General features: G+C 33.8%; 1 protein-coding gene and 1 long non-coding RNA gene across 3 annotated transcripts; one reads left to right on the top strand and one right to left on the bottom strand.

Moving 5' to 3' along the window:
* Positions 1–51: 51 nt before the first annotated feature.
* LOC101204601 (paladin) lies at positions 52–22,636 on the bottom strand. 2 transcript variants are annotated; one of them, XR_969681.2, is made up of 20 exons: positions 22,414–22,636; positions 16,705–16,952; positions 14,977–15,108; positions 13,578–13,649; positions 12,185–12,255; positions 11,803–11,902; positions 11,270–11,368; positions 8,487–8,613; positions 7,832–7,965; positions 7,694–7,753; positions 7,317–7,552; positions 5,816–6,218; positions 5,103–5,426; positions 4,388–4,984; positions 2,991–3,164; positions 2,384–2,614; positions 2,017–2,300; positions 1,182–1,461; positions 874–996; positions 52–540 (listed from the first exon to the last, which is right to left on the bottom strand). XR_969681.2 is itself a non-coding variant. In XM_004138465.3 (20 exons), the coding sequence occupies exons 2-20, from the start codon at positions 16,855–16,857 to the stop codon at positions 408–410; spliced, it is 3,741 nt and encodes a 1,246-aa protein (XP_004138513.1). In that variant the 5' UTR covers positions 16,858–16,952; positions 22,414–22,635; the 3' UTR covers positions 52–407. The 2 variants fall into 2 exon arrangements, 1 of the variants encoding a protein (XP_004138513.1); XM_004138465.3 differs by having other exon boundaries at positions 1,182–1,469; positions 22,414–22,635.
* LOC116404594 lies at positions 17,969–20,188 on the top strand. The gene is made up of 2 exons (XR_004217522.1): positions 17,969–18,604; positions 19,994–20,188. It is a non-coding gene; the product is annotated as an uncharacterized LOC116404594 (long non-coding RNA).
* Positions 22,637–24,341: the final 1,705 nt, after the last annotated feature.

Genomic DNA, 24,341 nt, shown 5'->3' on the forward strand with positions numbered 1-24,341 from the left:
AACAAGTCAGCAAAAAGAAAGCCTAATAAAACATAGGTTTAAAGTCATATATTACAATATATTTGTTTTTCATCAAAATAAGGAAGACATCATTATCATTTATCTTTGCAGTTCAATACAGCAATTATTTTGAGTATAAGAATTTACCAATCAAAGACCATTCCATTGGTCTTCTTGGTAACAATTATTGTGTAGTTTTGGATGAACAAGTTAATCATAAATGTGTCAAATATAGTTGTGTTTAGTTTGACTTCATCTTGTAGTACCACCATCTACATATGGGAAACTATATTCACACTTATACAAGAAAGCTTGGTATTTGCATGCATACAGGGGAGGGAGATGACAATTTAGGATAAGGGGATATCAATCAACAATATATGTTACAAAGCTTGTTCTTCTTCTAACTACTTGTGGATTCTGAGGTTATTACATAAATGACCCAATTCAGGTCGTTCCTTCATCCACGATGTGAATTTCATCTCCTCTGCCTTAGTACAGTACAGGTAGGATCTGAAAGTGATGAGAAAAAAATACCGCCTGCAGACGCGGAGTTGAATTAAAATTACGTAACTTATTTCATCCCCCCAAGAAATAGTATCCACGAAACAACTGGGGGGAAAATCTTATGGTAAAATCATGTCAATCACTCAAGCAATTTAACGATGACAAGTAGAAAGAAAAAACGGAAGATGATGGATTATGGTAAATTTAATCATATCAATGTCTCTCCAATTGTGACTTGAAAATGGGTGGAAAGTCTGGTAAGTGAAAAAGAAAATGAGAATATAGGAGTTTGAAAATTGAACCTCGTGCTTTGATACTTTTGTTAAATTAGGGTGAATTTAATTATATCAATAGTTTAACACTAACCTTAGAGCCTTAATTCCCATATCCATGAGGTACGCTCGATGTTCATCGTCGTAAGCAGGAAATTTTTTAAGTTCCTTGGAGTAGTAGAGAATGTCATCTCGTAAATGCCCTGCTCCAGCACACCTTTAAAAGAAAATGAAATATTTAGCTTTAACGTTAAAAAGAAAGGGGTCACACAACAGCAGGCTATAGAAGCACTTGGGAGTGTTATTAAAGGCCAAGGGTAACACCAATAAAGGAGGTAATCTTCTCTTCCGTGCAAACACCATATTCAATAAAGCAAAAGCCAGAAACAATCTTTGGAATACCTGTCGATGACAATGTCAACATCTGCTTTACTCTTAGGACCGTACATGAGAACTCGTGTAAGGCTTAGGATGTCACGATAATCACCAATTTTGAATGCTTCTTCTTCAGATGCCTGAGCATGCAAAATGTCTTCATATGCGTAAGATAATTCTGTGTTAATCATGGTTTGTGAAATATTTGATGCAAAAGCATCTTCCTCGCCCCCAAGTCTTATACATAATATCGCCATTGCATATGCTGCTCCGCCAAATCCTGTGTGTGATACAAAGAGGTAGCATCCTGCAGAGCTAGAGAACAAAAATTATTTCAAGAATTTGAATTTTGTACAATGGAATTGAAGTTTTTACCAGGCTGAGAAACATAACAACAACCAGTTTCTGAATTAAAATGCAATAAATAACAAAATCAAAGGAAATTGTAACGAATTAAAATTTCAATTCCTATCACAAAAAGGCTCCATCAAAATTATGTATCAAATAATTATAACGTAACACTTAATATTTGTAGTTATAAGCACATTTAGTCTCTACTAGCTTATCAATATATAAACAAAACCTACATCTTAACGATTGATTTTAATTTTAAATCACAAAAACTAAATTGTAACGAATTAAAGTTTAAGAACTAAATTGTAACGAATTAAAATTTAGAAACTAAATTGTAATAAAATTAAAAGTATAAGTACTAAATCATTATAAACTAAATTCATAGACTAAATTGTTGCTTCATGATTGTTTAGGGACGAACAGTCTAATTAAGTATTAACCATGCAAATATCAAATATGCTAACATCTGAGACCACAGGAAAATTTTATTTTTGGGTAAGGTGCTTACTTATCTTTGCAGAACTGGATTGCATCAACATCAGAAGCTAATGCTTCCCTTTCTCTGGTCAATGGTACCCTCTTATAAGCAACATTATGTCCCTCGTCTTTCAGATGTGCATAAACTTCAGCAGGAGTCTTGACATCATCAGCAAAGATATTTTCCCAATATCCTATAACATTAGATTCATTCGATGATGGATTATATTCCTCACGATGTAAAAGCATACGGCCACCAGACTGTTTGATTTCTGATAATATATCTTCTTTTAGTCGAGCTTCCATGTGTTCTACCTACATTTGATCACATTCAAAAAAGTTGGGATATATGGCTTGATTATTACTCATAGACAAAAGGAATGTATGCAGTTACAAACCACTGGACCGGTGATTCCAGCATGCTTGAGAGTATCAAAGGGTTTATTCAGCTCCCTGAGGACAAATGGGGTATCGTTGATGTAAACAACCGCCTCCTCTCTGAGGTCAATTATTGTCACATTCAGAGTAGAAGATGCATCAACTTCGAGCTTGGTACGTAAATATGCTAGCATCTCTCGTGCTCCAGTAATTGTTGGAGTTCCCATGCTATAAACCGGGTATCCATCAACCTTGGGTCCATAAAGAACTTTTATATTAGAACGTCATTTGTTTATTTTATTAGAAAACATTTATTAATAAAATCAAAAAAACAGGAAAAGGAAATGATTTCATGAAGTTGCCACTGGAAGGAATGAAAAATTAAAAACAGGAAAAAGAAAAAACAAGGCCTTAATCCCTTTAGAACCTCTTTAAATAAGGAGAATAAGGAGAATAAGGAGAAACATAATGCAATATGGAAAACTAATTCCTTAATCCCACATAAGGGAAAAATCTCTATTATATAATGACTACAAAATTTTCGCATGCTAGAATTACCATTTAGAACCTGTTTAAATAGGTCATGTTACAAATGTACAAAAGAAACTAGAAAAAGTACATATGTACCTTGAACACATGAGGTGCACCATGAATCTGTATATAGCTGGAAGTTCTCTGCCCAGGAAAGAAGTACATTTTAAGAATAGAGCCTTTGCCCAAAACAGAACCACAACGAGCCTTGACAACAGCCTCCATAACAGCATCTCCATGTTGAGACTCGTGCTGGGCTCTCAATGCTTCCTGAATTTTCAAAGTCAACATTACTCAGTATATCCTTCTAAATTGAATTGTAAGCTTGAAAAGTTCCCTTTCACTTATATTGGGCTACCATTGATGGTTATCCAAAATAAACCTCATTTTGGGAGCTGGTTATAGATAGGATATATAAGAAACTTGATGGATGGAAGAGGTTCAATATTTCTAGAGGTGGGTGATTAACTCTATGCAGTATTGTCCAATGCAAACTCAATATGGGCTTAAAGATGTTTTGTCATTATTCTCTAGGCAACGTGTCTTTTTTCTTCATTCCCCTAAAGGTGATTTCACAAATTAAAGAACTTATAAAAGTATTTTACTGGCAAGGGCAGAATGGCAGCAAGTTGAATCATTTAGCAAAATGAGCTTTGACTTCCACTTCTCTTTATAGCGAGGCCTGGCTGGTCAAAGAATTTTGGATTGTTCAAATTCATGACATTGGAGCATGAATCCCTATGGTAGAATTTCTGTTAAATCCTTATCAAAGAAGTTGGATACTTCAACTTTTACAGGAAGGGATATTTATCGTGCTCTGTGAAAAACTAGAAGTCCTAAACATGTAAATGTTATCAATTGGGTCATTCATGGCACGTTAGTTGTTCGTCCACTGTCTTTACAGCAGAAGCTTCACAATCATTGTCTTTCTCCATCGATTTGTCCTCATTGTTTGGCTGAAAGAGAGGATTTGCAGTAGCTATTTTTTTCAAGCTTCCTACTCAAGTCAGATTTGGTGGAGGTTTTCCGCATACTTCAATTTACAGTGGGTTTTTGGGCCTTCTTTTAAGGCAAATACCCTTTGGCTTCTTCTTGGTCATTCTTTGGAATAGAGGCTCGATTGCTCTGGTTCAATGCTGCCATAGATATTCTCTCTAAAATATGGTTCAAAAGCAATCAACATATTTTCCAAGATAAATCACCTCCGTGGATAAATGTTTTAAATTTGCTCACCTCATAGCATCATCTTGGTGCAAACTTTCTAAGTTCTTTGCAGATTATACAATTAAAGATATTTGTTTAAATTGGAATGCATCTATTTTCTCCTCATAATATCTTTAACTTTGTAGCAGAATGTTGGTTATCATTGGTATTTTGTATTAGTTTGTACTTTGAGCATTAGCCTGAAAAGAGATTTGTTTCTTTTGAAAGAAACTCGTGTATGTCCGCACATGTGTATATAGATATAGAGAGAAAGGGGAGATTGGACTTACAGGCACGGTAAAAAACCTCCCAGGCCTTAGTCTTATGCTCCATTTCATTGCTTGGACTTCTGGTCTCTGATGCAACCAATTCTTGAATGTCATCCCCCTACGTTCTCCTTGTCCACAAATACCATCAAATGCTTCACTCCCAAGATATGCAGCAAAAGCAATCAAACGGAAATAACGCTCCAAATACTCAGCTCCACGGTTCAGGGCTACCCTCCTCACCCTTGGCTCCACATGTTGATTAAATACCTTTCTGTACTGCAGAACAGCTTGGCGAATATTCTGCAGTGCAGAACATCGATCAATAATAGCATCTAAGGCTTCTCTGCATTCCATGCCATTATCAAACAGTCTCGTAATCTTCCACAACAATAAGATGTCATTTATACCAAACACACGGCTCTCATTCTTCTGTTTAACTGTGTATATGGAGGGCGATACTGCAGCATTAGTTTCAGAATCTTCGTCACTTGAGGTACCGCCATCCACTTCTTCATGAGTTTTCTTATTAAGCAGAACTTTAATAGGCCTTCCATAATCCATCCGAAGTTTTAATAGGCAGGCAATTACAGTTCCAGTGGTTGTTCTTCCTATACCCATCTAACAATACAAAACAAAGGTTAAAGAGTAGTAAAATAAACAAGAAAGAAATGATGATCATGATTCTCTGATCCACAAGTTGACGTTCAGGCAAAGTAAGTAGAGTGGAAACTTCAACCTGGCAGTTGAACACAAAAGCAGTATCCTTTGAAGCAGAAACTATATTCAATGCCAATGCGTCAAAGTCTGAACTTTTAGGAGCTTTACCATCGGTAATTGGTACACGTGCATACTTAATAGGAAAGCCATCACACTCTAATCTTTTGAAAACTTCAAATGGGGTCTGAACAGACTCAGAGCTCACGTGTTCCCAAGTGTCATAAATTTGCCTATTGTCTGTTTCGTGAATGACCATTATTGCACCTCTATAACGTTCAGCTTCCCTCAGAATATCTTCTTTTAGTCGTGCCTCCATTCTCTCCACTCGGTCCCGATCGATTCCCTGAAAAAAACTTTCATGATTGTGACTTCCCAAAGGATGGTTTAATGGAGTAAACAATAGCTTAAAAGGAATAGAAGTGGCAATTGCTTCATATGAAATGTCAAGACCAAATGCAGATAGATTTATATTGGTGGGGCAATTTTCTGTCCAAGGTGTAGCTGCTGGCTAATCTAACCAATACATATGTTGTTTGTTTGCTGTGATTGTTGTTTTAGTCAGAGTTTTTCAGTTGTGACAGTCAAATTCATAAAAATTTGAGTTTTCCAGTTGAGACAATCAATTCATAGAAATTTTGCCATAGTGAAGCGTGGATATTGAACTAAGGTCACATCAACCACATTTAAATGCTGTGGTCTGATTTACATGAAAATCTTGAATGTAAGGTGTACCGTGTACTCCAACATGTTTTTGTACGGTCTTTCAACTTCACGGAGCACAAATGGTTTCCCGTTGATATAGATGACAGGTTCTTCCCTCATATTGTGCCAAAAAATTGGACGACCACCTTCAGAACTTCCAATTCTTCTGATGACAGATCGAATACCATCAATGGTGGGATTTGCCACTCCATAGACTGGAAATCCAGGGACTTCTCTAAAATTGGGCGCACCATCCACCCTCTCGGGTAGACTTTGGTTTTGACAACCAGGACAATGGTCACTTTTTAACACAGTTAGGCTTCCAAGAACCTCCCCATTTCTCAAGGCAGCAACTACACCCATCTCAGAAGGACGTCCATCAGCAGATTCAGTTGCATATCCAAGTGCACCCATTGGATCTCTTCTCAGCAACCTTCAAACACACACAACATAACGATAGAAATTTTTCTTAGCAACAGTATATTCAGAAATCTAGAATTCCCAAGGAGCGATAGAAATTTTATACGAATTCAAGCTAAACTGTAAACTTGTGTATTCAATAAACAAAATTAATGGTGTAATCAGTCTCTGAGATATTACTTGTCAATCCATATATAAATATTGCCAAAGTATCTCAATTACATTTCACAATATGTTTTTTAAGATTTCAATCATATAACTGATTTCAAGCCAAACTGATGCATTCAGAAGTAATGTATTGTATGTTTGGATGACAATCATGTGAATGTAGATTCCAGAAGGCCAAGTTAACATCTAACTCCTGATTTAGTATAACCAAGAAAGACCAAGTCAATGTGGATTGGTATAATAGAATACAGTAAGTGGTTGGACGACCAGCAGCAATTGTATTCATGGCCACCGGAAGACATATTCCCTAAAAATGTTGAATTCTCCAAGGATCAAGGCAATGCCAGGATTCTGATGGAAATCCAATTGGTAGTAAAGTATGAATATTATTGATAGTAGTATAGGAATGAATTCCTTGTTACAATATCTGGACTCAGTTCTTCTGCTAACCTATCTCTCAAGGTAGAACAGAAGGAATACTTCTTACTCAGATTCTAACTAACTTTCCCGCCCTTCTGCTGACGTTTATTTATACTGACTTCTAGTCCCTTCCCCGCTAACCATCACGTGTTACTTCTTTTTCTCTCTCCTGCTATATTGATATATGATAGGTGGTTTATCAGATTCATGTCAATCGTCGTTTTACCCTTGTGTTATCGAAATCAAAGATGGCATTTAAACTAAAATTCGTTTCAGAAAAAAATCATGAATTGTAGAACTTGAATCAACGGCCAACCCCATTAGTTAAACAAAAAAAAGTTCTCCAACAACTTTTACCACAGCTTCTCCAAGGCAATGCCAAGGTTTTCAATCATCTCTTAGCCTCTTGTGTTACCAAAACAAATATTGGATTGAAGTTGAAATTGGTATCAGAAATAATTACAGAAGTGTAACTTGGACCCCCACGATGAAGACAGAACTGAAAGATTGGAATTTATTATACCTGCGTATGATGCTATACAGTTCAGGCCTTGCTTTCATCCATTCAGCAAAACTGCAATGACTGGATGAAGTAGAACGTAAACCTGATCTCTCTGAATGGATATAAACAGCAAAGCATATAAGAAAGTAGTATCTTTCCAAATACTCCACAAAAAATGACAATGCTGCTTCTCTCTTCATCTCATCAGCTTGCCGCAAAATACTGTTGCGGTATGTGGCAATCGCCTCTCGCAAATTCTGTAGGTCAATTTAACAACACATCATCACATCCTATTGTTGTGAACTTCACCATAAACATTAAAAAATAAACCAAAAAACAGAACAGAAATAGTATTCTCAGAAAGTAGAAAAGCTGAATCCATTAAGCTCAAAGATTACCTGCATGGAGGCACACTTATCTATGACTTCATCCACTTGTCGTTTGCCTTCAGCACCACCCTGTGGGGAATTATCCTTGATATATTAGGAAAAATACTAGCTCAAATTTAGCAAGTGCTAAGAGACAGTATCAAGTACCTCCAGTACCCGAGTCAAGCTTCTTATAACTGCATACTCTCCTCTACGAATTGCTTCTTCTGAGTTTGGTAAATTGTCATCAACATTGGCACTGCAGTCAGAAACTTTTCCAATTGAATTTGTTCTTGCAATACCTAGTTGATTTGGTAACAAGATTAACATTAACATCATGCTTACCTAATCCAGAAAAAAATCAAGTAGTTTAGGGGACTATGTATAATTTTAATGCCCCTGAAATAACCGCTCGTTATCTCTCTCTCACTTTATTTTTTTTAATGAAAGAATACTAAGTGCCTACAAAAAAAAAAAAAAGAATAATGTTTTTTATAAGAAAAGAAAACAAGTCTCTTCATTAATATAACAAGATAATAAAATGAGACTACTGCTCAAAGTTCAAGAGAATTATACAAAGAGCAAATAAAACCTAAGAATCAGAAGGCACACTCAGGCATCTCAACTAGGTTGCCGCTCATTAGTGCCCTCATCATCTTTGTACAATTTATCTCAAGATATCTAGAGATAATTCAATAAAATCAAGTCCCAGATAATACCAAAATGATACATAAGCAATTATAAATAATGTTAAAAACAATTACGAATTATAGCTACAAAGTAAAGACATTTTACGTTAATTTGAGCACAAAAACAACACTACCAGAGGCTCCAACTCGATTCAAGTAGACCAAAGTTGCAATCACCATTCCGGTTGTAGTTCTCCCACGACCCATTTGACAATTGAAAATTATCGCCGTATTTATGTCAACTTGAGAAATTTTGCGAACCTGTACCAGAATGAAAATTAGATAACATACCTAACAAGATATTCCAACCAATCTACAAACAAAACAGTAAGAGTTAAAAGAAAAAAAATTGGTCAAGGAAGCATAAATAACATCCATTACAAATAAATGAATGGGGCCATTATAAGACATCATAGGTTTGAGCAAGTTGTAACTGTGCTCTTGTGGATGTTTCTACTTCAATTGAACAAAACTTTGAGATTTTAAAATCGTGGATTCAAGCTCTAGTCACTTACATAGGATATTGCATACCAAAAAATTAGTACTAAATAAAAAAAACCAAAACAAGTGCACAAATTTTTTAATCGGGTCCATTAAAGTTTGTGAAGCATTCCCGAGAGTTTACTCAGTCAACCCTAAAAACTCCAAACTCTTCAGTCACTTACATAGGATATTGCATACCAAAAAATTAGTACCAAATAAAAAAAACCAAAACAAGTGCACAAATTTTTTAATCGGGTCCATTAAAGTTTGTGAAGCATTCCCGAGAGTTTACTCAGTCAACCCTAAAAACTCCAAACTCTTCAGTTTAATTCAGAAGATGCCTTGTAATTCTCCTCCAAAAAGTCTTTCAAATGATTCAATAGAAAGTTTAAGTAGCAAAGATGTGGTTTTTTTAAAAAAAATTAATCAGTTGTCTTTGCCCCTCTGTCTTCCCTTTTTGTGCTTCCTTCTTTCTTTGTGTATTCTGTACATTGTACAACAAAATTGTAATAGGGAAAAAAAAGGTATTTATATTTATACAAATAGAGAGAATTCTACCATTCTGTTCACACCAAAGATGTCAGAAAAACACATGGTTGAAAGCCAACCATAAAGGCTTCTTGAGTCCATGAAAAGGATGGCCACAAAAATCGAAGGAGATCAACCCGATATATGGTAGAGCCAAACCCCATCCAAAAGCACCCAACATATATGACTAGTAGAAAGAGACAAGAACAGCCACCAAAAAGATGAGTCAAAGTCTCATCTGCCAATAAGCACATAACACATCACAGAGGAGAAAAAAGAGGTATAAGGCACTATTGGTTGTAAACGGTCAGCTGTATTAATGCCTTCATGACTGAGCTCCCACAAAAATGCTTTTATTTTCTTAGGATAAAGATCGTTCCAAAGAACCAAATAAAGGTTGGTTATTTGATGTTGGCCCTTTGAATGAATTAGATCTGCCATTAGAGAACTGTGCGTAAAAGTAAAACAATGGGAGGTAACGATTGGCCAAACCCCAATGTTATCAAGTGAAGATAAAGAAATAGAAAGACGAGCCCATTCCAAAGTGTCAGCTTTGTTAGGGGTTCCTCCGAAGTCCTAAGTTCCAAGCAGATTGTGAAGAATTGCAAAAGAAGCAATACAATTCTTTCACAAAAAAAAAAAAAAAAGAAGCAATACAATCACGTACTCCAAGGCCATATTAAATCTTTCAACAAGACATGTATTTCCAATGATCATTTGCATTTAATCTGTGATATGACCATCAAATTTTCCTAATTCAAATCAGTTACCTCAAGCTCCTTTTTAACCCGAAAAGCTATAGAACTACCCTACTGCTTCTCAACCAAATCTGCATAGAACCTCTGATTCTGGAGCACAACTTGGCTTAACAAACTTCTCCTTACTTTCCTTTGGAAAAACCATCTGAGAATGAAAATTGACTAATTCGGAATGCCTCTGACCTTTGCCAACCAAACTTTTTTTTTACTTTCTAATTTCTTCTCTCTTTTTTAATAAGAAACATCCAAGGAGTATGCAGATATATTTAAAAGCACAAAAGTTTTCAATATTTCTCCAAATATTGAAGTGTTATGAAAAATGTGAGCTTAATATATTTAGCAAAATTACAAAAGTTCCAAAAACCAAAGGACCAAAACAACTCAAGAGATCCTGTCAGATTAGAAAACCTCAGAATTAATCAGCATCTCTGCCTAAAACAAAACAAAGGCAAACCAAAAGAAGAAGAAAAAACTCCTAAAACATGGCATGCCATAATTATTTAGGATATCTGACTCTCACACTATGGTATTACAGCTCTTGAAATACTTGGCATGCTCAGCGTCCCTTCCTGATAAAGCCAGTGATAGCTTAACATTTCATCTCACCTCTAGGGATTGACAATAACACCAGCAGTATCTTCAAAATAGTGGTAGAAACCATACTAAGAAGAAACAGAAGAATGCTCCCGTTCTTTATTTTTTCTGTCTAACGTTAATCCACCACTATACAACTTGTTTTTAAATGGAAACACTACTGAATGAAAAAAAAAAAAAAATCATGCAACAATGGCTTAAACCCATAAATTTTTTCACCTAAAAATATAAATTGCAGAGAAGAACTTGAGCACTTACTTGACTTGAAATAGTCTTTGAATCTTCACGACCTAACAAAAAAAAATGAAAACGAAGAAAAATATAGAGAAGAGATTTTTCCTGTTCTCCTCCTATAACTATGACTCTGACTTCCCAGTAAAAAGAAAATACTGGATGAATTATGGAGACACCTCACTTCTTTATCTTAAAGAAAAACATTTTCCTTCTCGTAATGCATAAGTCTCAACAAAATTATCTTATGTAATGCATGAATAAATACTGAAATAGGAAGCAAAAAGAACTGGTATATTTAAGAGTTAACACTAAAAACTCACCAAAATATCAAAATCTGACTCCTTGGGAGACTTTTCATCAGTTACTGGGACACGTTCATAGTCTACATGGACTCCTTCGACTTGCAACTCTTCATATACCTACAATAAAAGTAATATTTTGGCTAATTTGAATGTAGATACTAAATAAAGACAACACAAACTTTAGAGTAAGTTTTAATGTGTTAAAATTAGAAATAGTGAGAATATTAGCAGGTACATAATTGTATGCTTAGAAAGTGGTTTGTGTTTATGATTATGAAGAGGAGTTAGAAGGTTGGCATAGGCAACTTTTAGAAAATGTTTGTGGGAGAGTCCAAGCCTCTCCAAATGTTTGGGATAGTGTTAAATTACCCTCTTAATATCAATACAAATTTTTTATACTGTCCAAAAACTGCCTACCCAAAAATTCTGCCTCCCTCTATTTATAACTATGAACACAAGCCAATTTGTAAGCAATTACAAACATGCCACTATTAGATTCCTAATAATATTTCTACCAGTTCCCTTCCAATATTCTAACACAATATTGATACCTCTAGAGGTGTTTTGATGGAATCATGAGACACCAGTTCCCATTGGTCTACCATTTGACCATCAGGCATTTCATCGGTCACAAGGATCTTATTCCCATATCTGCTAAGTCAGATTTAACAAAATTAAATTTGCCATCAAATAAAACAAGAGTAAAATAGAAAACAACATTTTTTGTAGAGAAGCAAACATTAATTCAACGTCAAATACACAGCACAAAGACTTAGTCTTGAAGATTTTTTCAAAAAAGAAGTAACAAAGATTTATAGATTGACAAATATTTTAAGTAGGTAGCTACCATAGATTTGAACCCATAGTCTAAAGTCTCTTTACTTGTTTTTCTTGTCCCAAAGTCCCCTTGCACATTTTTCTTAGATAAAATACCTTGAAGCTTCAATTAAGATGTCTTCTTTCAATCGAGCTTCCATTTGTTCAACCCTGGCTCTGTCAATTCCCTGATTCAAATTCAAGTACAAACACATGAAACCTAGTTATACTTTTCAATATGATCTTTACCATGCAATATAGTATAGCTATGAGAGGAATGAAGTGTTAAATACCCCCAAATCCTCATAGTTTAGTTTAAGCCTTTAATCATGATAATGTTATAAATTATACCCACAAACTTTTTGTACATTACACAGAACCAAAACTGATGTATAAAAGTTTAAATTAGAAAATTGGATAATAGAAATTTGTGGTGTGGTGGGGTGGGGGATTAAAATCAGAATGGCACTATCAAATGACAAATTTATAGTCCCTGTACTTAAACTTTTAACTTTGTTTCCAACAGATCCGTAAATTTTACAAAAATAGAAAGCTTGGGGAAATTTTGTAGTTTTAAAAGCTCAAGGACGAAATACATACAAACTACAAAGATCAAGATTAAATTGTAATTTAACCTCAAACCAAACTATTAGGTGATGAGGAGAATTATAAGATAATTAGTATATTTAAGTTCATTTTAATATTGAACTTTGTGCTCTTAGAGAATGCTCTCTCGTCTCTAGTAGATGGATTTCTCTTGTTTGGCCACAGATTTGGCTAAAGCCTAAAACCACTGCATCCTTAAGATATTCTTTTTTTTATTATTTTTTCTCAGCACTGAGGCCTTGTTTGGTCAATATTTGGTTTTTAAAAAACACATGTATATTCTCGCAATTCCTTACCCTTCTTCTTAAGTAAAAGAGTTGAATTTTTAGTCAAATTCTACAAAAACAAGTTTTTAAAAACTATTTTTTTCTAATTTTAAAAACTTGCCTTGTTTTTTGAAAACATCAATACGAAGTAGATTACAAAGCAAGAAATTTTGAAGTTGAAATGAGTAGCAAAAGGTAAGAAGTTTCTAACCTCTTTTTATATAAAAAAATCTCAGTTAAAAACGGATATGCATAATGTGTACATTCATGATTTGACTACTAAAAGCATAACCACAACAATAATCCTAGAAAAGTTTCGCAACCCAAGAGTAAATATGTGTTCCTATTTCGACCTTTTATAAAAATCACAGTGGGAGATATAAACTACACAGTACACAACCACTTCTAAGAATTAAACAAGTAATAATAAGCTGAAAACTAGGAATTGAAAGATACAGTAAAACAAAGAATACACTCTTGGATACAACCTATATGAAGAAAATTTTTAATCACTTTCACATGCAGAATAAATAAATAATCCCCCTTCCATTAGAGATGGTAAATTGCACGAACTTCTTTAGTCAAGGAAATTGAAGATGTGTTAGTTTTTTTAAGGGTAATATTCTACAATAACTTGCCGTGTATTCAAGGTTGGAGAAAGGTCTTTCCACATCGCGCAAAACAAATGGACGCCCATTTATATATACCACCTAATCCAATACATAAAAATGAATAAACAAAATCAAAACCCATTCCAAGTAACGTGAAAGGTTTAACTGATAAATATTAAAAACATAATAACATATACCAATGGATTTCTAAGGAAACTTTTTAGGACATGATGTCACTTTACTCCTGATATCATATGCTTGATGGCCACAAATTCAAGTACACAACATCCAGAGTAAATTTAACAAACATGTAATTATTATAGATAAAAGAACAGCAATGACAATATTCCTGAGTTAGGATCAATCAGAGAAGGAAACCTCTAGCTTTCCAATAAAATACTGAAAGAAAACCAAGTACTGTAGTTATTTTTGTTTCAACAGTTTTGAGTAAAGTAGATGCTATTTATTTCTGATTAACTATATTGTAAATAATATTAGAAAAATCTTTACACCGTGCACTTAACCTTAAAAGCGCCATTTTATACCTCATGATTCAGGTGGACCAGGACAATAAAAAGTTCACATTATGTTCTCTATTCTATTTAACACAAAAGCAAAATATTTGATTGAATAAATGAAAAGAAACTATTAAAACTATGTAGTTGCTCAGTTTAAAATTAGAAATGACAGAAGAATTATATTCTTGATTGATATTTATATGGCCAACTTTCCTTTAAAATCTTCTTTTCCCAGGTTGTTTGCTGTATGTTCCTATCCTACTGGTACTGTTTTTTATCACTAGGACAGCCAAATAGATGCTTGGCAAATTTCTTTGCAAATAACTTTGAAGTATTGTCCACTGTTTCCACTGCCAATTGGTTTAGATTCATATTAGATAACATAAACTCCCATTTCGCTTAAGCTCCCTTTCTTATCCCATTTTGTTTCTACATCAAGGTGTAGTTCTTTTGGATTGGAATCTGATCTTGTAGTCTCCTTTTAGAGGGCTTATTTTTTTAATGCCCTCATAAATTCCTTCTTCTCTCAATCAAGGCAAGGCTTAACTTCTTACCAAAAAAGGTTTATTCATGCTGTCTCTCTTTCACTTCCTTCTGGGAGTTCTTTTGCTTCGAACATTTTTTTATCTTTTCATGATTTCAATAACTTCATATTTACAAATAATAAAAATAAAATAAAGGTAAATAATTTCCAAAATTTATCTCATCATAAAAAATTATCAATTATTATGTTCACCTCTTTCAGCAGAAATTGTAGGTACGTATGTTACTGTGACTAAGGCATTATATGAAACTAACATAAAATACCTACTGACTATAGCAGCATTGGAGGAGGGTTCAAACAAAAAATATTGGTTAAATCAAACCTACCTAAAAAAAAACAACAGCATTTCGATGAGGGGAATTACCGGTTCTTCCCGAAGATTAATCCAAAGAACTTGAGCTTTTTGCCCATCTTTTTGAGCTCCAACATGCTTAAGAACATTCTGAATTCCAAGAACTGTAGGAATAGCAACACCATATACTTGTAATGAATTGGCCTACAGAAATATCGTAAAAAATAGAATGATTAATTAATGGTGAACTGCCCAACAAACCATCCAGTTAATTAATAGTAGTGCATCCATAATTACAGTTTCACACAAAAGGTCCTCTGGAGAAGATTTTTGGAAGAGCTTAACGAAATGGAGATCCTTTAATTTCAGAACAGAAAACTGAAAATATATTATCAGGCTTTCCACAGATAGAATGAAAAATGATTTTTTAAACACATTGCCTTCATTAATCTAATGAAGAGACTCGTTTCCTTTTCAAAAAAACAAAAAAAAAAAAAAACACCTTCATTAATATAATGAAAAGGAATAAATGTTTAAAGGATACAATTTCTCAGTGAAAAATAAAAGAATATAAAATTAAAAACAAGAGAATAGAGATAATTACAATCACATAAACTTTTTCAGAAAAATATTCTTCCAACTTTGGTGGGCCCTCTTTTGGCAAGTAGTTCTCAGATTTTGTGGTCCAATGCAGTTAAAGCTCTTCATGACCCACTACAAATCCCTTGCCAAGAAAAGAATAGAGCACCATCACCTTGCCTCTAAATTGATGGATACGTTTGTTTACAAGGCAATGTGTTTCTTCAAATGCATTAGTCGAGTTGGTCTCCTCAAACGGTTTTGGTTTGATGGTTTGTTGGATTTCTTATCAGTTTTGTCGAAGTTGGAGTTGGTTCTCTCCCTTGGCTTGTCTCATAATATTTCCCATCATCACATGGCTGTTTGCTCTCATCGTTTCAGATCCAATGGTTTTTGGAGTTCCGCTCAAGAGCCAATTTGTTCCATTATATGAGTTGTATTTCATTGTATTTGCCTTACTTTATGGATTAGTCCAGTTCTAGACTATACTTGATTGTATTTACTTTATTTTGCTTATTATGTTTCATTATACTTTGAGCATAAGGATTTTCTCATTTCATCAATGAAAAACCTCGGTTCCTTTTCAAATATATATATATATATAGAAAGAGAGAGAGAGAGAGGCTTTGAAGTAATTCAACAGGCAAGTAGTGCCTGAAGAAATTCCAACAATACCTCCAAAAATTTAACCCAACATTTTAAGATTTTAGGTGGCCTTGAAGAGTTTTCTTCGTAGAAGACGATGTTTAAGCTTTGAGGTGGTAAGATGTGTGTGTAAGCCTCAATTTAAATAAAATGGAAATCATAAAAAAAAAAAAAAAACAAACCTTGTATGTCTAATTCATATTGTAAAACTACATCAATTTTTTGAATTAGAACTATAAACCATACACAAGAAAATAGGGAAATAATGAAAGAGCTCAGAAGGAAAGGTATTATATGAAACAAGGAGGAAATCAGGGGAAAAGGTTGAAAAGGAAATAAAAGCAAACATCCCTTTTCTATTTAGAAACAGAATTGAAAGCAATATTTGTTGAAAATTTGTAAAACCATAAATTATTAGAAAAGAATCATAGGTAGCATCAATACCACAGAAAAGATGGAGGATGATTATGATAAATATTGGTGGAAGCACACTGAGATGTGATGAAATTATGATAAAAATCAAAAGAAACTTATGAAGTAGGAAAGAAAAAGTAAACAAAAGGTGGGGGAACGCACCTGACGGTAGTTTGGAGCACCATCTATTTGAGGTGATAAGCGCTTGTTCTGGCATCCAGGGAAATGGTCACTTTTAAGAATTGTCTTTTTACCCAGAACTGACCCTCCTCTAAATTTCATAACATGCTCTGGCTCCTTCGGTGTCAACGACATAGCTCAATCATTAACAAGTTTCATGCACCACCACAATACTGATTACCAAGTCAACTAAACACGACTAAACTTCCCTCCCACTATACCACATCAACCTGCAGTACAGCGAACAAACGGATGAAGGATTACAAATAGCCACACAAATAACATGTCTACCTCTTTCAATAATATCCAAAGTAAAATTCAATTTCTTCAACACTTATTCTAATTCTATTTAACATCATTTTTCTATTCAACCTTATCCAAAAATCTTTCCCTATATTCCAATCCTCACAAAAAAGGTTCACATGGGGAAACACAAGATTCGTATGGCCTTTGAATTTTTCACCACAAGATCCGTTGTTGAGCTTGGAGAAAATGAAATACCACCATCCTTCTATTCCAAATTGTGATCATCACTCGACAACATAGAAAAAGATGCTTATCACTTTTTACTTTCCTTCTATTCATTTTTTGGGTTCAGTTAACATGTGGGATATATTTTTCTGGTTCATCTATGTAGAGATTATTAGGGGTGATCATCAATCACTTTGATTGATTTTTTGGTTTGATTTTCTCACCCCTCAGATTGTCCAAGAGGGAACCATAAAAACTTCAGAAAAAGATTTAATCTCCTTTGCTAGAAGTTTAAAATCCTCCAATCTGTCCAACTGATACGTAAATCCTTGTCCTCTCAACTCTTTTCTTAGTTAATTTTGTTGAGACTATTGTCTCTGAGGTCTGGTTTGAAAAAATTAGAAAAATTCTTTAAGATCAATATTTAGTTTGGTGAGAATGTTTCAGAATCAACATTGATATCCACTTGATTGATATTTGTACAAATTAAGGGGCTTTGATATCTGCACCTAAGTTTGTTGGATTTTTTTTTGGTTTCCTTTTCACTCCCAATTAGAGTTTATAACCTTGAAATTTTTTGGTATTTTTCATCAATTACAACTTTAATTAGCATAAACTATGAGAGAGATTTTTAAAATGTAATACTGTGAAAATATATACATATTTATAAGGATTAGCTTAACCAAGTTTAACACTTCTCATCCAAATGATCCAGAAAAATCCCAATCATAGTTGGTCCAATTCTTATTTAGTGCAATTCTCAAAGGACGTTTGTCAACATCCTCATTGCTTTCTATCATGAGAGAAGAAACTTACTCAATTTAAATTATTTTTTTTCCATGGTTCATTTATAACAATTGTTTGTAGTCTCATCGTGTGTCTATTCATTTCAGTCTTTGCTGCTTAATATCAAAATTTATAAAAAAATAATAATTATAAAATCAAAGCCAAACCACACTTCCATTGAGATAAATGAAAGAATATACATGGATATACAAAAAAAAAAAAAAGAAGAAAAAGAAAATTCATGCCAGACAAAAAAAGAAAAAAAATGGAGTCTCACACTAACAACAGAAGCATACTTTTCTCTTGTAATAAACAATTTCATTGATATATGAAATATATTCAAAGAAGTACAAAAAGGGCATTCAAAGGGTGTACAAAAGGTGTTTCCAATGTGCAAAGAGGATATTAAAATTGTAATCTTTTAGATTATGTAAAAAAAAAAAGTATGTAAATTTTTACACCAAAAGATAGCATTGTAAATAGCTAACTCAAGACTTCTTTAGGGGACCTCTCACGATTCTTGAAGATTCTGGCATTCCCCTCATCCTGAAACTTGGTCAAAACTGCACAAACGTTGCAAGACCATACAATCACCTTTGTTGCTTTGAAAGGGTATTCTAATAAGGTCTATTAATATAATTAGATTATTCTTAGGAGATATTATTCTGGAGATATTATTTGATATTATTTGCTTAAGTGTATTTCTCTATGGTTATATATAGGCTTGTATCTCTATTAAGTAATTAATGAAATATAGATTGATTCCATAAAATCAACATGGTATCAGAGCTATAGGGTTTTAAGTCTCCTTGTATTCTAGCCGTCACATCCCTGCACGTCTGCCTCCGTTGATTCGTCGACGGAGGCAGAGCCATACCCATCAGTAATCAATACACATCATGTCTCCAAGTAATTCGCTCTGCCTCCTAGATCAAAATCCTCGTCTCTGATTCTGCTGCCGCCGCCACTACTCCTTCTGCCATCACTGCTCCTTCCGCCATCACTGCTCCTTCCATCCACACAGTTCGTCGCACTCTCGACCCAGTTCGTCGCACTCTCGACCCATATCCGCTCTCCATTCGTCCTCACTTAGATCTACTTGTGCGCACATTGCAAGCACCGATTTGTTCGTGCATCTCTGTTCGTGTCTTCGACTTCCAAATCCGTGTTTTATTTCATCTTTCGCCTTCGAATCATACTGTTCAAGATCAGACCGACCTGCCGCCGCTGCCCTTTACTCGTACCAGACAATCTCTTTAGATTGAAGACTCCCGATCCTGAAGAGGGTGAATCTTTGTTCAGATCCATGATCCACCGCTCCTCTCCACTCACAGCCGACGACGCACAGGTTCGGCTTTGTCCGCTCTCCATTTGTGAAGCTCGCCGTCATGAAACGGATCTTCTCTTTTTGCGAAGAACGCCGCAAAGCTCTCTATCTACTCAACCTCTCAGCTCTCTTCAGTTTTCGTTATGTTCACCCAGATTTCCTGTTCAGTTTGATTCTGACTTGCTTTAGTTTAGTTCGTTCAGTTCCATTCTGATGACGACACGCTCCTGCCCAATTCAGACCACGTTTTCATCCTGATTTGTTCTACTTTGCTTCAGTTTTGCTCTTTCATTTTGCCCCCGGAGTTCTTGTTTCGTTCTTCCTAGGTTCTGTTATAGATCTCTATACGAGGATCTATGTTTCTATCCCAGAAGTTCTTCGTTTCGCTCTTCGTGGGTTTGTTTTAGCCTAGAAGTTCTTTGTGTGTTTGTTCTTCGGGTTTTTTATTCTATTCTAGATATATTGTTTCTTTTCTTAGTTCTTAGCAAACTCAAGTTTGTGATTTCAACCTTGAGTTTGAGGGAGGGTATTAATATAATTAGATTATTCTTAGGAGATATTATTCTTATATTATGGAGATATTATTTGATATTATTTGCTTAAGTGTATTTCTCTATGGTTATATATAGGCTTGTATCTCTATTAAGTAATTAATGAAATATAGATTGATTCCATAAAATCAACAAGGTCAATCCAAGCCAACTGATAGTGATAGCATACCCCAAGGAAACTGTTGTCCAATTAAAAGAGTGAAATAGTTCAGCCCATAAATCACCAGCAAAAGGGCAGTGGAAAAGAAGGTGAAATTGTGTTTTGTTGCTTTCCTTGCATAGGCAGCACCACGATGGGAAAAGCCTAATCCATGGGCATCTTCTTTGAATTCTATCCATAGTATTAACTATTAAGACAAAAATTGACTAACTTCCCACAATAGGAATTTGTTCCAATCAAAATCAGACATGATCCAAAAGAACAAGATAAGTACAAGAAAGTTAAATAGCTGACTCCCACCGACCAAACATCGTCAATTGATCTCTCAGTTCCTCTACAAGTTATATTATTCCTCCCGCTCCAAGTGCCCCACAAAATAGCCAAAAGAAAAATGCCATGCTCTTCATTACTTGGTAGGAAACCGAGCTTTCATTGAGAAAAAAAATAAAAGAAAGGTATCTACGTTACTACAAAAAAGTATAAGGTCAACTAACTTATCTTTAACATGTCTATGTTTTTTCAAAGATTTCACAGTACATTTCCCAGATGAATCAAGACACCAACACTGAAGAATCCGGCTTGTCATAACCTATTTTACCTGTTAACCAACCAAGCAGATACTAAAAATCAATAACCTCATCATCTTTAAGAAGGCTTCTAAAGAACGTATTCCAAGAGCATGAAACACCATCCCAATCTTCAAAAGTTGAACCACTAGCAACCCACGTATCTAACCACAACCGTACTCTAAGCATGAACTCGCTTGTGAACTAGCTAAAAGGCAATGAGCCAATAAGCAAAGAAAACCAATAAATAAAAGCAATTCCAATTTAGACAAATATCATAAAAAGAAAAATCAACAAAAGATTTGGAAAGAGAACATTGTGATGAAATGAACCCTTTGATCGTGAAAATTCAAACATATAGAACCATTGGAAATGCTTGTATTAAAAAAAAATCTCTTTTAGTTCTAAATTTCTAAAACAGACCTTTGGCCATGTTTAACAAGAGTATCTTCGCTTTTGTGGGCAAAAAAGGACCAATAACTAGCTGAAGAACATTATCCTTCAACACACTTGAGAAAATCTAGTTAAAAAACTTCAAATGTATTTAGGTTACCATTGGCCTGAAACAGATCCCTTTGCATAAGAGATGTAGAAGCACATTCCTTGATAAAGATTTCACCCAAACAATGCATGAAGAGTCTAGTGACCATGATTCTGAATCTTCAATAGAACCAGCCTTAATACTATCTAAAAGACACAAAAGATCTTGCAAACAATGGTTTCATCATCTTTCAAAAGCCTCCGGAAAACTAGCGACCAAAATAGAAAATGAGAATCCCATAGATTTGAGAAGTCACATTGAAATGTAGAGATGGCAAAAGCTAAAAGCTTCAAAGCAGTATCCCTAAGCAATGCATCTAGTCTAGTTTTGATGCTCTTTATTTCTCAAACACGGCATCCTGTTCTTTGTCTATCTTCCAATTAGAAGATGCTCTTTAATTCTCAAATAATGTGATCTAACAAAGACAAAGGCTCATCACCTTCCCTAGTAGAAGTGAATTTTAGTTAAATTCCCATCAGACGAAGCTCATGAATAATTTAATTAAAGCCTCACAGCTTAGACCGTCTTCCAATTGGGAGCTGCTCATGAACCCAATGGACTATATTAAAATCACCCCTACACACCACGAAACTTCACAACAAGAATGGGAAGATCTCAGCTCACTCTGAAAATGCTTTTGAAATCCAACAAACTTTATTTTGCTGAAAAGATAGTTTCACCATGAGGAAACAGCCACCTTTTAACACTTCTAAAACCTTCCCCTTGCATCTCATCCTCCATGATTAGTTGATTACCAAACCTCCCAATCCACCACAAGATTCAATGTTTACTCAATTAATTTTTTCTGAGCTCCATTGGGACTTGACATGAAGTATAAAAACATATAGATGATTCTTTTTGCAATAGATCCAAATTGCCACTGATAACTGAATTGGATAATCTGGGAGAGAATTTTCACTTCAAGAAAAAAAGAAAAAAGAAGAACTCGTTGTCTCCTTTCCAACTATAGTGTAAGAATACAAATATGGTTTGAGGTTGTTCGGTGAATCAAAATAACTTCTAAAAGCTAGAGATTAAAGGAGAATAAAATAATGTGATAGATTACCTCTGACTGATTCTTGATAAGTAAAGAAGGGAGATGCTAGAAAGTTATTGATCGCAAGGCAATTCCAGCAGAGACCATAGATATATACAGAGGATTAAAGGCTCAATTGACAGATATATGCAAAAAAAAATCAAAATCAAAATCTTCCATATTTTCATTAGATAAGTCCTAGTTTATGTTTCTCAAGTGAGAAGAAAAACATATGTGAGGATTGGGAGAATACCAGTAAGAAAGGAGTATAAAATCAGCGCAAACCCGACTACGAGGCTGTGGCGACACGAATGGAAGAAATACACGGCGGCGGCGGCAGTGACCCGGAGAGAGGCGGCGGCGGCGACGACGACGACACTGAGCTGCTGAATGGTCGGAGGAGACGGCGTGAAGATTGACGAAGGAGAAGATGAGAGGTTGAAGGTTCCTCTCTTTCTTTTATTTATTTTTATTTTGTTTTTAAAAAAGTGGGTGAGCTTTCTTTTCTTTTCTTAAGAAAAACGTGGGTTTATTTTTTTATTATTTTTATTATAAATTCAAAATATTTCTAAAATAAATTTTAAATTAAAATAGCTAAAAATATAACATTTCACATCATATTTAATTTTGTTGTAAATAGTTTGTGAATTTTTTTTTATTTTTATAAAAAATTCTCATATTTAATATTTTAGTTATTTACGATATTTATTTTCTTTTCTTTTCTTTTCAATTTTAATTGGTTTAGACAAATGTATTCATTGATAGTAAGTTTTAATTCCGCAAAAAAAATGGTTTATATTCATAAATTTGATGGATGATCTAATTTCATTTTAAATTTACAATTTTAAATAATTAAAATTCTATTTGGAATTTTTTTTAAATGACAAATATGTTAAAAATATTTATAAATAAGTAAAATATAGATATCAACAATAATACTAAGTAGTAATTGATAGACCATTTTTAGCTACGGTCATGAAACAAATGATAGTTTATTATGATATATCATCAATATAGAGTATAACTTTGATATGTTTGTATATATTTTAATTTAATTTGCTAATAACAATTATTTTAATCAGTAGAAAATTATCAACCTATTAATATAGAAAAAATAATTGCACTACCTTTGGAATGGATGAAGTTTAGAGTTTAGGCTACAAATTTATATAAATTGTTAGTTTAGACTCGATCATTTTTCCATAAATAATATATAAAAGCAAATAGTAAAATGTTTATCTTCTTTTGAACTAGTTTCTCGTTTCTAATTTCCTTCGTTTAAGCTTGGTTTTAGGGTGAACGCTCAATTCTAATTCTTTGATATTCAAAACGAGCATGAATTAATGATGTGTTTTGATTACATTTACGTGTGTTTAATTTTAAAAAAACAAACTATTTTTTAAAAATATTAAAATGTTTGGAAGACACTCGATATTATTTTAAGTGTATTTTAAACCATTTTTACAAAAATTAGTTGATTGAAAAACAATTTTTCTATTCCGTCAAGTAAGATAATGCATTTTAAGTGATATAAGGTTCATTAATGGTAATTTGAATACTAGTTTATGTATTAAGAATTTGGAGACGAAAGTGTGCAAAATGATTAGTTTGTATGAATTTGTGTTTGTGGCACATATCTAAATGTGTTATATATGTACACGTGCATGCATACAAAATAACTTTTGTTTGTGGTCGATAATGATAAATGCATCGTAAAAAACTTGTATGAATTCACGATAAATCATTCCCCAATTGTGTATTAAAAAGAATAATTATATATAAGATGGTTGAATATTTGATCAGAAACTGCACATTTCACACCGTTTTCTAAACCCCTATTGTGGATTTAGTATAATAATTATAAATTTTGCCCATTACATTTTTTTAATTTAGTTTTCATTATTTTAAAATTTATAATCAGTTGGAGTTTGATAAATTTTAGTGACAATTTTTTAAATCATTTATTGGGGTTCTAATTATATTTCTTTTTTCTAAATCATATAATAGGTTGACATATAACAATATTCTAAAAAATTACAATAGAATTTTAAAAAAGGACAAATATGGCAAAGATTACCATAATACACTTATATTATATAATTTATATCTAAACACTCCCTTGTAATTCAATAAAGCACATGAAAACAAAGAGTTATAAAAACAAGGGTTAGAGATAAGTTG

The sequence above is a fragment of the Cucumis sativus genome, chromosome 6 (genome assembly GCF_000004075.3).
Source record: "Cucumis sativus cultivar 9930 chromosome 6, Cucumber_9930_V3, whole genome shotgun sequence".
NCBI classification, from domain to species: Eukaryota; Viridiplantae; Streptophyta; class Magnoliopsida; order Cucurbitales; family Cucurbitaceae; genus Cucumis; species Cucumis sativus.

What these genes read in the sequence shown, in the direction of transcription:
- LOC101204601 (XM_004138465.3), bottom strand. Translation starts at nt 16,857, where the DNA reads ATGTCGTTGACACCGAAGGAGCCAGAGCATGTTATGAAATTTAGAGGA. An exon ending in ATAAGTGTGCCTCCATGCAG is followed by an intron (nt 7,553 to 7,693) that starts GTAATCTTTGAG and finishes ATTGACCTACAG; the next exon opens with AATTTGCGAGAGGCGATTGC. An exon ending in GTTGACATTGTCATCGACAG is followed by an intron (nt 997 to 1,181) that starts GTATTCCAAAGA and finishes TTTCTTTTAAAG; the next exon opens with GTGTGCTGGAGCAGGGCATT.